Source organism: Lolium perenne, chromosome 4, assembly GCF_019359855.2.
Source record: "Lolium perenne isolate Kyuss_39 chromosome 4, Kyuss_2.0, whole genome shotgun sequence".
Lineage (NCBI taxonomy): Eukaryota > Viridiplantae > Streptophyta > Magnoliopsida > Poales > Poaceae > Lolium > Lolium perenne.
The window spans coordinates 255657109-255669782 of NC_067247.2; the positions used below are offsets into that span (position 1 = coordinate 255657109).

General features: G+C 44.7%; 2 protein-coding genes across 2 annotated transcripts; one reads left to right on the forward strand and one right to left on the reverse strand.

Moving 5' to 3' along the window:
* On the forward strand, nt 1-5003 carry LOC127332197 (putative MO25-like protein At5g47540). The gene is made up of 11 exons (XM_051358471.2): nt 1-199; nt 1240-1404; nt 1484-1602; nt 1908-1982; nt 2832-2925; nt 3011-3070; nt 3381-3446; nt 3525-3623; nt 4234-4278; nt 4369-4471; nt 4591-5003. Exons 1-11 carry the CDS (start codon nt 89-91, stop codon nt 4647-4649), a joined length of 996 nt encoding a protein of 331 aa, XP_051214431.1. The 5' UTR covers nt 1-88; the 3' UTR covers nt 4650-5003.
* LOC127332198 (uncharacterized) lies at nt 4990-6054 on the reverse strand. The gene has a single exon (XM_051358472.1). The coding sequence runs from the start codon at nt 6017-6019 to the stop codon at nt 5165-5167; it is 855 nt and encodes a 284-aa protein (XP_051214432.1). The 5' UTR covers nt 6020-6054; the 3' UTR covers nt 4990-5164.
* Nucleotides 6055-12674: the final 6620 nt, after the last annotated feature.

Consider the following 12674-nt stretch of genomic DNA (forward strand, 5'->3'; position numbering starts at 1 on the left):
AGAAAGGGCCATCGCAACCGCCCGACCCCGCGACAGATACAGCACCATTCCGTTCCGGTGCCGGCGAGGCAACGACGGAGCGCGAGAGATGTCATTCCTCTTCCGGATGGCTTCGCGGATGCGGCCGTCGACGCCGGAGGAGGTGGTCCGCTCCATCAAGGACTCTTTCCTCGCCCTCCCCACCAAGACCGGCGCCAGGGTAATCTTTCTCCCATCTCCGATGCCTACTCTATTCTCGCCCCTCGCCCTTGTATGCTAGAAGATGAGGTGGGCATCCGTCTCCGTGCGTGTCTGATCCAGGTTATTCTTGGATCAGGCAATTTAGAGTAAAAGAGTTGCGATCTTCACCTTTGATTGTTCTGCAGTTCGGATAATCTTATGGAAAGATCATGGTGGGCCGTTTCCTGGGGATAGTTTATTTCATTTCTTTGCATCTGAGAAGTAGTGATTCGTGGTGAAATTATGTTGGGCGTCTAGCTAGATTTAACTGGGACAATGTGGCCTAATCCGAACTTTCTTGAGAAAGAAGGTTTGCACTAAAAAAATATAGTGTGCTAATTAGTATAAATTATGTGGGAAAAGCTTGTTTAAGATAGTTCCATTAGTGGTTTTGTCATTAGTTACATTAATTTAAATAGGAGGACTCCCAGAAAAAAAAATAGGAGGGTTTTCAGGAACAAGGGGCTACCTTTGCTTGATGCCGTGCGGCTTATCCGCGATGAAATGGAGCAAAGGGCTTAAGCCTTCACTGTTTATCCCGGAGACCCGGGGACTGCAGTTTTCCTGGGCTGTGGCCTTTTATAGGATTTTTTCCACTGTCCGAGGCCATCTTGACCGTATTAATTCTTATCTCAGTTTGTTATTCTTCACTGCTATGGAATGCTGTAATATGTCATGATTGGAACTTTCTTAGAAGAATGTTTGCATAAATAAAATAGTGTACTAATTAGTATAAAATTTGTGGCAAAAGCTTGTTTAAGATAGTTTCATTAGTGTTTTTTTTTGGCTCTGCCTCTGTGACCCTGTTAATTCTTATCTCAGTTTGTTATTAGTTATTACTCACTGCTCTGGAAAGCAGTAAGCTTTAGACCATAGTATTGCATGATGAGGTTTGCAACTTTATTTTCATTCCGCATTATAGCGAGACAAGTTTCTTAATTAGGTTGTATTCATTATCTGCAAATTTTACTTTTGAACAGTTGCCATGCACATATCACTCCTATTTATGTATCTTCTTAGGCTCTCGAAGAGGTTGAGAAAAACATCTCATCCTTGCGGCAAGTGCTCTCTGGTGATGGAGAAACAGAACCAAATCAAGAGCAAGTCCTGCAAATATCCCTTGAAATTTGCAAGGAGGACTTGCTTTCCCTCTTTGTTCAGAATCTGCCTTCGTTGGGCTGGGGAGTATGTCATTTATCGATTAGACGTGTTTTTTCCGCTTCCTTTTCAACATATTACTGGACTCACTAGCTCTAAATTGCAGGTAAGAAAGGATCTGGTTAACTGCTGGTGCATTTTGCTTGGGCAGAAGGCTGATGAAAAGTATTTCTGTGTGAAATATATGGAAGAACATGTGGAGCTTTTAGATTTCCTAGTTGGTTGGTAAGCCATCCAGTTCTCCAGTTATTGTTGTTGGAACAATATACATGATTGGTAAAAGCGTGATTACGGAGATATGTTAGACGCTATTTTATATTTGCTTGTATAAAGCTAGTTTTGTTACAAGCTATTGGACTTCTGTAACTGTCAATTAGGTGTTTAACTAGTAGCATGTTGCCAAAGAATCCTGCACTTTGAAGCCTTGCAGTCCGCAATTTAAATCTTTGTGACTGCTTTTTATAAGTCTTGCTTGCTACAATGTTTCACACTAAATGTTTGTAAACTTGATTGATTAACTCTTGCAACAGCTACAAGAACTTGGACGTTGCATTGAACTGTGGGAATATGCTGAGAGAATGCATAAAATATCCAACCCTTGCAAAGTAAGGCTTCAAAATTTCATCGAGTTGGGACATCCTTTTGTTTGGCACTATTTTGACACCCACACTGCCGATTTAGATGTATCCAAACATGCATGCTTACAAAAAAATATGACATGAAGAGGAATTTGCTGTGTTTGACATGTCTTAGGAATCTTTGGCTATCCATGATAATGTGCATAAATTGATTTCCTTGATGGTGTTTCTATGAAAAATAAAGTTTAACATCCAAATAGTTGTTTGCCTGTATATATGCCCAAGGGTTACAAGCATTGTCCTCACCTTTATCCTGGACAAAATATATGGAAAATGATGAATTTACTATTTTTATTTGAATGCATTATCTACCAGAATGTCCTTCTTTCTTGAGCACTATCAAAAAACTGTCAGCCACCTAGTCGCAGTTTAAACAGTTTTGTACCCTCATATTTACCTTAACACAAAGTATCATCGGTGAGTGGTTTTGTTCATCTCTCATGCAGTAGACAGTACTCCCTGTCTCCCTCCATCCCAAAATAGAAGGCGCCTTTAAATTTCGCTGGTCAACGACTTATAAGTTATAACATTGACTATGATTTGTACTTATAATATGTTCATAAAATTTGTAGAAATGTGTATGAAATGAAAGATAATTGCAAGAAGAATGCACATATGCATTCTCAATCCATATATTTTATAGTATATATTAGCGGTCAACGTTGTGCATCAAAGACTGCGAAAAAAATCGTGCCTTATGTTTTGGGACAGAGAGAGTAGTTATTATCCATAGTAGCAGAACATTTTATGAAACAGAAAACTAGTTAAGTTAATTAATTAATTTGGCATACATTTAATTTTGTAGTGGTCTTTCAGATATATATTGGAATCCGATAGCTTTGAGTTATTTTTCGAGTATGTTGAGCTGCCAAACTTCGACATTGCTTCTGATGCTCTAAGCACTTTCAAGGTAAATCCATATTTGCATATTCTTCTTTGTGTACATTTCCTGTTTATCAGATATTGAATGCTTGTTCTTGACAAGATGTTCGCAGGATTTGCTTACCAAACATGAAACTGTTGTCTCTGAGTTTTTGGGCTCCCATTACCAGCAGGTCACTGTCTTGTCCTGAAGGTTTTATGCATTCATGTGATAAATGAAATGTCATTTTTTAGGGAGTGCAATAAAATTTCCTTTTGTTGAGTTTATATATGGAAAGCCATCATTAGTTGTTGGATTATTACCTCTTTAACTCTGCCTTATTACTATTGTAATACACCTAAACATTGGAATCTTGTTGTTGCTTGCTTAATGCCTTTACAAAAACTATTTTGCAATCGTGTGAAAACTTAAACTGCTCATCAAAATTAATATACTGGTAATTTCCATTCCTCTCGTTACTGACAGCCTAACATCTTGTTCAGTTCTTTGAACTCTACACAAGGATCTTAAAATCAAGTAATTATGTAACAAGGCGCCAGGCAGTGAAGGTTAGACTATGTTCATATGCTCTAGCTAGTCATACCAGTCACTTGGGGAAAAAAAGTAATAGTGCTCTGTATTTTCAGTTCCTTTCAGAATTTCTGTTGGAGGCTTCAAACTCTAAGATAATGAAGCGATATATTCAGGAAGTTCGTTTCCTGAATATTATGATTGGTCTACTGAAGGTATCAGTACCTTACTGTTCATTTAGGAATTACTCAACATTAAGATAGCTTATTTTGGTTATTCATTACCCTGCTTCTTGTTATGTTCATGTCTAAAACCCCCTTTTGTGATATCTTATGGATATTATGCTAAAACTGTAATAGTATTCCCTCCGTCCCTGTTTACATGGCGTCCTTGTTCTTTGTGGTTTAGTTTTAACCATAAATTTGACCAACGATACGCGAGTCATGTGTCATAAAAATTATAGTATTGGATTTTTCTTTCGAATATGAATTTAATGATATAATATGAATGACAACAATAGTTGCACGCTTGCTGAAAGTGAAGGTCCACCATTGTGAAAACTGAAGCATTCTATTATTCTTACGAACAACTCCTACCGCTGAAGGTCCCAAAAGTTGTCTTAAAGTTCAGATATGATATATATGTGAGGTGCTTGATTTCTTAGATTTACAATCTTGCATTTTTTCGTAACTTTTGATTGAACATACCTTTTCCCTTTTGAGTAGGTTCTCCAATTCTGCACAAATAGTATAAATGTCATGTGTGTAGACATCCAATCTCTTTCTATGTGTGTCAGTTGTCACTACTAACCGGCATCTTCTATAGGATTCAAGCAAAAATATCAGAATATGTGCATTCCACGTTTTTAAGGTACCATCTTTAAGTTCAGGTACATGTATGCCCTGCCATAAGTAATTCCATATTAACTGTTTTCTTGGGTCCTTTTCCTGTGCCAAACAGGTATTTGTTGCCAATCCGAACAAGCCTCGCGGTATTGTTGAAGCTTTGCGAGAAAATCGCAGAGAGTTGTTGAAACTACTCCACAATCTTCCTGCAAGTAAAGGTAGTAATGTGCCTGAATCTTTCATTCTTTCCACCTTGTGTTGTACCATAACATGAATGACCAAAACCTTGTGTTGTACCATAATATTTTAGCATTACTGATTTTGCTCCGTTTTACAGGCGAAGATGAACTTGACGAGGAGCGAGACCTTATCATTCAGGCAATTGAGAAGCTGTAATGCTGACCCACAATCAGTGGAAGCCCTTTGACGCGTCGAACAAGTGTGCTCTTTTGCATGAATTTTCGTGCTTGTCAACCAACGTATCAGAACCGACAAGGTCGCATATATATCGCTGTAAGCTTCTGAAAGCTGTGTCTTTCTGGAGGATTATGCAGTCCGTCCAAGGAGAGTAACAACTAGATGCAACATAGTATGTTCGAACTGCAGCGCGGTGAATTTGTAGCTAGTTTTGGGGGCAGGCGTACTGTTATTTTTGTTATGTGATGTGGGACTTTGTTTTCTGATGATGTCCCGAGTTATATATTCCATCAGCAAACAAACAAACAACATCAAAGCCTTTTTCCCAAGCAAGTTATATATTCCATCAGCAAGAAAGAAAAATCTGGAGTTGCAGCAAAATGCACATCGTAGCTGAAATCAGTGGTGGCAAAATACAGAAGTAGAGTAACCAGATAACGGCTTTCCAGGTGCAGCCTGGTGAGTGGTGAACTGGTGATCAGGTGATCATCTCCCTACTTGGACGAGCTCAAGGCCTTGCGGACTCTGGAGCTCACCCTGACCCTCCCCTTGGTCGGCTGCGCTTTGTCCTCGGCTTGGGCGTCCGCAGGCGGCCTTTCGGTCGTGACAGCCGCTGGCGGCGTGGGCACAGGCATCCACCCTGACACCTTCTCGGCGACCTTGTTTGCGGTTGCGCTGACGGTAGTAGGAGTACTGCTTGCGGGGACCTTGCCAGCAGGCTTGTCACCTCCCTTGGCCGGCGTCGGCATCCACCCTGCAACCTTCTCGGCGACCTTGTTTGCGGTTGCGCTGACGGTAGTAGGAGTGCTCGTCGCAGGGACCTTGCCAGCAGGCTTGTCATCTCCCTTGGCCGGCGCCGGCATCCACCCTGCCACCTTCTCGCCAACCTTGTTTGCGGTTGCGCTCAGGGTAGTAGAAGCGCTCGCGGGGACCTTGCCAGCGTGCGGCTTCCCCGACGGCACCGCGGGCAGCGTCACCACCGGTGCCGTAGGTTTAGGCGCTTTGCCTGCTGGAGATGGCGTCGGCGCATGTGCCGGCAGCACAATCGGAGGCGGTGCACCACCGTGCGCCACCGGTGCCGTAGGTTTAGGAGCTTTGCCTACATGAGATGGCGCCGGCGCATGTGCCGGCAGCACAATCGGAGTTGGTGCACCACTATGCGTCGTGGCAGGCGCTCCCCCGGTAGTGGCAGCTCCGCCGTCCTGAGAGTGGCCCGTCAGGCGGAGGAGAGGCCGGAACGCCGGACGGGCCTGGAAGGCTCTCTGGAGCCTGCTGCAGATTGTCGGCGCCTTGCCCTGGCCGGCGGCGGCGCCAGCAGCAGGTCCCCTGTCCCTGTTGTCAGCCTGCATCCTGTACTTCGAGTGTAGAGAAGTGGAGAAAGGACTGTGCTCTTATATAGGCAAATATAGGGTATATCTAGCTTGCTGGTGAAGTGAAGGAGACGGGAGTCGGAAACGCATCTCGCTGCCTGCTCTTTTCGTCTGATCAGATGCTCGGCGCACAAACTAAAGAGGAAGGATATGAGCCGACGAGAAATGGCATCGTATTCGTCCGCAATATTACTACTAGAACAAGCGAACAGCTAGACCGCACCGGCCTGCCGCCATTTTAAGGAACAAAGCAGAGTAACATTGGGGCAGCTGGTATCCGGCCAGTGTGCCGAGGGGATGTTTCTACCGTCGATTCGTGTGCACACCGCGATTGTACATATCGCCATATCGGTCTATGATCTGTTGGCTATCAGGGAATTGGCGGTGCTTCAACTTGGCACTGCACTTGGGATGGTGGCCTCCATGCGGAGCCATGAAGTGCATGTACACGCGCAGAAAGCAATACATAGCACTGATGCACATCGAAGAAGGACATAAAGAATCTAAGGTAAGACGAATTCTAAAAAAATATGATGTATATACCAAAATAGTCTTAAGGAAATTGTTGTTGTCGCCACGATTATAAGCAATGCCAGCTGAACGAGGTGATAACCCGAAGGAAACATGATGTGTCTTTCAAATAGCAAGACAATCTCTAAAATCTTCAATTCTCGGCCCATGGCATATGAATAATGAATAGCTCAAAATTATCTTCTACTCCCTTTGTTTGATTTTAATCAACACATGGATACAATACAAATGAACTGGCAGTGGTTCTAATTCAAGTCAATTAAATACGAAAGGAGCAAGTATATAAAATCCATGGTAAGATCCATGGAAAATCTCTATAAGGCGAGATATCTTGTTCACATTGAACCTAAAAAATGAGTCTCTTAACTAAAGACAAGAGATGTTCTAAGGCAACTTTGAAGACAACTCATTTAAGCGGTGGTCAAATCAGTGGCAATGAAGTCTATATCAACATAGAAGGTGTCCACAATGTAAAAAATATCAGTAGTGACCTAGTGTCTTCCTCCTTTTCATTTTTTGCCATTTTATCATTTTATCCATGCTTACAACTGTGATGCGTAAATTGATATATATTCCAACATGGGCTCTCAGCAATTCTCCAATTGAGCAAACATGTACTCACATCCTTAACCAAAAACATTGATTAAACTAATATAACTATAATTTTAAATCAATAAAGTATGTAAAGCCAAAGTAGAACCACAAAAATAATCCATGCATATCTAGAGGTGGTTTCAGCCACACCCATAAGGTGATAAAGTACCCTCAAGCTGTGGCGGACCTATGTTGAAACAAAACTGGACTATGATCTGGCCAGCTTAGCTCAAAACACTAAAGAGTGAGGAGAAAATTTGTGCCTAAAAAGGCAAAAAAATATAGTCTTCTTTGAGCTAGCCCGCCCAACAATTATGTTGCAGTTCCGCTAGTGCCCTCAAGTACTCCTTAAATACCCTAGCTAGAACATTTTTTTGAGGGTAAAACTAGATCTTTATTAACCAGTTGGAGCTACATTCAGTTCAATTTCAAGGTCCTGCATGAGACACTAAGGACACGAATCAAACCGTACAAGAGATTGTTGCTCTGTTCTTGCAAAATTTGCAAGACATGACCTGGCCTAACTTGCCGACGATCTACTTTTACAAAGGAGATAATTCTACCTTGCTTAACCAAGTCTTTAATTTCAGAAATAATATGCAGAAACGAGGAACGATCCTGTGCCGGGTCACGTACGGCTACAATCGGATTAGAGCAATCTGTCTCAATTATTATTAGCTAGAACATTGTTTAAAGACAGATTTTGTTTGATTGAGAATTATGTATTGTAATAAAGAGGAAGAGTTGGTTTCGACTAGACTAGACCTAATCATGTTTCCTGTTCAAAATCTGTTTTGCACGGTGTTCACTAGACTAGACCTAATTATGTTTGTAGAAAAGTGCGGCAATCTGGCAATCCCCATGCTATCCCATTTCCTCTTCGTAATCAATTATACAAGGATAATAGAAACAATAAATTTTATACTCCCTTTGTCTCACCAAAAAGTCTCAACTTTGCCAAAATTTAAATATATCTAATTGTGGGACGGAGGGAGCATAAGATATTGATTGCTATTTCTAAATATAAATCATATATTCTAATTTTACAATCTACACAAAATATCAAATTATCCTTTGCCAATACTAGGTCTCATGGATGCGATCTATTAATTTGTTTTTATTACTAGGCAAATACAATGGACACAAGAAAGCACAGAAATGCAGCAGTTCCTTTTCCCTTCGTTTTTTCTCCACTCTAGACGGCAACCCAAGGTTCAGGCGGAGCGGACAGTTCTCCTGAGTCCAGGGCTCCAGGCTCCACTTGAGCGGAGAGGCCGTCATGCTCAGGCGAGCCGGCGGCGACCGGCGGCCAGCCAAGGCGGAGCAGCGACGCCGGCAAGCTTGCAAGGGGCCCAGCCGCCCACCGGCCCACCAGATGAAGGGGAGAGGCCAACGACGGCAGCGAGGGTGCGAGCCAGCGATGAAGGGGATCGACCGACCGGTAGAAGGGTGGAGGCCGCGAGCCGCCGAGGAGGAGGGGGGTCGACGGCGACCAGCAGGAGGACTGTAGGAGGGGGATCGACGACGCGGTGTGTTTCCCGGTCAACGAAGGTCGAAGAGGTCATGTGCTAGTGCGCTGCTTCCCAGTTTCCAATGGATGCAAAATCTGAAATTTAGGTTAGTTAAAAAAATTCTGAAATATTAGGGTGGGCCGGCCCACCCGGCCCACCCTGTGTGTCCGCCCATGCACTAAAGAGTAGCATATCTTTGTCATACCGAATCTATTTTTAACGTACAACCACTTAAATTGTTTAGCAAAACACGTGCATTCAAAAGAATTTGTAAAAAAAATTAAGATAAGAGATTAAGAGTGTGATTCAAGCATTTGAAGAGACTATTGACTACACCGTTCCCCGTGTGTCACTCCCTAGGGCGACACCGGGGGCGATCCGTTCGCGCCGCCGCCAAGACTTCCGCTCCGCCTGCCTCTCCCGCCGCCGGCCCTTGCCATGGTGGCGGTGGACCCAGCCACCGAAGGAGGTTGGGGTGGAGGTCGCGGGGAATGCTGGCCATGGCTGCTAGGACGGTTTTGGCCGTACTTTCTTCATGCAGCGCCCAGGGCGGCGACCCTGGTCGGGGTGGTGGCGGAGGTCTTCTCCCGGCGGCGCCATGGCTGCAGTGAAGGTGCAGGGCCGGCGGTTGGTGGTTGCGGATACCCTAGATCTCGATCTGGGTGTCTCCTAGGCCGTCCCCCCGTGCTCGATCTCCGTTGCGTGTTGGGCCGGTTCCGGTGGGGATCGACCCTGCGCTGTCGTCTCCCTCCCCCTGCCGGCCTTGCCCTCCGGGCTGCTGGTAGGATTTGGTGCGGCGGCCGCAGGTTTCCGGCGGGTGGCGTGGGGGCTGCTCGCTCGGCATGAATAAAGGTGGTGGTCCTAGGATCTCTCTCGCGCCAAGACGAAGATCTACCTATGCATGTCTGTCTGGATTTGGCTGAATGTTGTGTTCCGGAAGGGTCCGCTGGCAAATGTAGCAGTGCTCGTTCCTGGAGTTTGCTGGTTTGGGAGGTATTCGGTCGTATGCACTCATGCTTTTATTCCGACCGTTTGGTTTTGGAGAGAGCGACGCGAAGCTCTGTCTTGTGTTGCCAGCAGATGACATTCTAGTCCATGGCGTATCAGAGATGGAGAAGTTCTTGAAGTGGCCTTAATTGGTTGTGCCTGGCAATGGTCTTGTTGAAGGCATTGTTTTGAGAGCGAGGACTATCTCCCGGGTAAAAGCCTAAGATCTTTTGATCGGGCGACGATGACGCTTGTGCACTATTCCCTTCTTGGAGGTGTCGCTTGTGGGGAGACTGGATTTCAGGTGTTGCCTTGGTGGGGGTTGTACTGTTGTGGCTATGACTAGAGTACCGTAGCGGGACTTTTATTTCTTTTTCTTTTTTAGCTGTGTGCATCTGTATTACCATTAGGGTAATACGTTGTTGCAGAAGCTGAGTATAATTGGTATCTATTGATATTAATATATTTCTTTTACTAAAAAAGAGATTAAGAGTGTTTCCGTAGCTTGTTCTACGGCGTTAATTGACGGCCACCTTGTGGTAATCGAGACACCCTGAAAGTTTCTGAGGCTCATTAAGCCCAGTAAGCCCCCCTGAAAATAGGACGGCCCGCGACTGAAAACGTAACTCATAGTATGCCACACTTGTTCAGAAAAAGGATTAATAGTACCATACCGGTAGCTGAGCACTGCACGGAGCGGCATATATGTGCAGCATTCCTCCGAAGCATCAGCCGGGCGTGGTGGCGCACGCTTATTACTCCAGCTTCGGAGGGCTTAGGGGGCATTATTATCTTATTAAAGGACCAGTGCTGCTGGACTTGAGAGATGGGCGGGAGCGCCTGTGCTGTGGGGTTTACACGTTCACAGCCATAAATCAAGAACCTCTGAGACGCCAATGCATCTGGGTTCGTTCGCTTGTCCTTAATCGCATATGCCAACTTTTTTCTTTTTTTATTACTTTCTCCGATCCATTCATAGTGTTTGTTTGTCATTAATATTGGTATATCTAATTTATATTACTTGTCGCTAATATTGATATATCTACATCTCTTAGTACATCAGAACTTCATGCAAATAATTAATTAATTTATATAGTTCTTGTTCACTAATATTTAAATAATGTCTACATACATCTATATTTAGAGAAATGTAAGACATATTTTTATGGATGAAGGGAGTAAAGGAATTTTCGCAAGCTAAATTACTTCGCCAAATCATGTTATATTAGTGAACGAAGAAAGTATAAACTACGTGCTATTCATTGGGTACTTTAGAAAACACTAGAGCGCGAAGTAGTGTGGGGTCCACTAGAAAGACACTTGTATGATTTTGGTCCATTTGGGATGGTTAGGGGCTAAACGGACACTATCTGCGTTCGGACATGTCTACCCCCACAATCACACATTAGTTTTGCGTCCCACCGTACCACATGTCAACATTTAAACCACGTCCACGCATGTGGCCGGTCTATCGTCTCTCCGCTCCACTGATGTGTCGCATCCAGCTCTCCCGCCCACCGGCCTCGCCGCTCATTTGTCTCTGTCAGCACCACATTCACGTCGCACCCCCGCAACAATGACGTCGAGGTGGTGACACGATGGCAAGGGCGACCCTACGTGCCACTACACCACGACTGACCCCATATGCCACTCCGGCTCTTATCCCATGCGATGCCATTTAGCCAGAGCACCACAGAAGATGTGGGGGCATGGAGCTTCCACTCCGTCACACCTCCCCCCACACACTTGAACATGTTGTGGGACATCTCCTACGTGGATGGCGCACAAAACCACTCGGGGTGGGTCGCCGTTGCGTCATGGTGTCGAACCCTCGCTCGCAATGCCAAACCCAGGGCGCACATGACTCTTTAACCCATTGTCGGGTTGTGGGTAACCAGGTACCCATAGTGGTAGAAACTCTGGTAACCAGCTAAAGATAATTACGCCTTTAACTGGACAAGAACTAAGCCGGAAGCCCCATGTGTCGGCTAGCCTTTCTTGGACCGACTAACAAGGTGTGCCAGCTGACATAGGCATCCCGAATGGTCCTACAAAAGAAGGTACCCGGGAATTACTGAAGGCCCATGACCCGAAGATTACAGAGCCTGGAAGCCCAATAAAGCGTCAATATGGAAGATGGAGATAGATTAAGAATAAAGAGATTTGTAATTATACGTGACGAACTCGAAGAGTCTCTCGATAGTTTGTAACTTGTACGATACGAAAACCTCGGCTCCACCTCCTATATAAAGGGGAGCCGAGGGAGAAAGAAAGGATCAAATCATTGTCAACACAACCCTAGCTTTTAGCAGTCAAGTACCTTTTCGGCTGAAACCTTCGAGATCTACTTGCCCTCTACTTTCCGCGAAACCCTAGTCTACAACTTGTAGGCATTGGCAAGTTAATCCCTTGTCAATTGGCGCCATCTGTGGGGATTGGAGGCGACAAGGAGCTGATCTCGATGGCACGTTCAACATCAACGACATCATCAGTAGCAAGCAACGCGATGGACGGAGGTAAACAAAGCAAAACTGGTCTCATTGATTTTGTACCTCACCCTCCCGCCCGTGTGGATGCATATGCCTATCTGGAGGAGCCAATGGAGATGACGTTCGGAAGCTTCCACTTCCGTGTCGGGAAAGAAGGATCACACCGTCTCGCGATACCGATTTCTTCGGGACCGTTAGCAGCCGATTCCAATTTATCGGGATCAGCATCACCGCTCGAGTCAAGCGACGAAGAGATCTCGCCGTCAAGCTTCATCAAGCCCGTTACAAGTGGTAAACTCGCCAGCATGTTCGGCGGAATGTCTTTCAGGTCGTATGCAGACTCAGGAGCAGCGACTCGGAAAGTATCGATAACTTTGACTTCATAGATAGATCTACTTCTACTCGGGAGGTCTTCGCCGATCTATATGACGGTGTCATCGACCTTGAAGAGGAAATCTGTAGCAATGAGTGCTATTATTTGACAATGATTTTGCATACTTAAATTGGCCATTCCACCCTTAC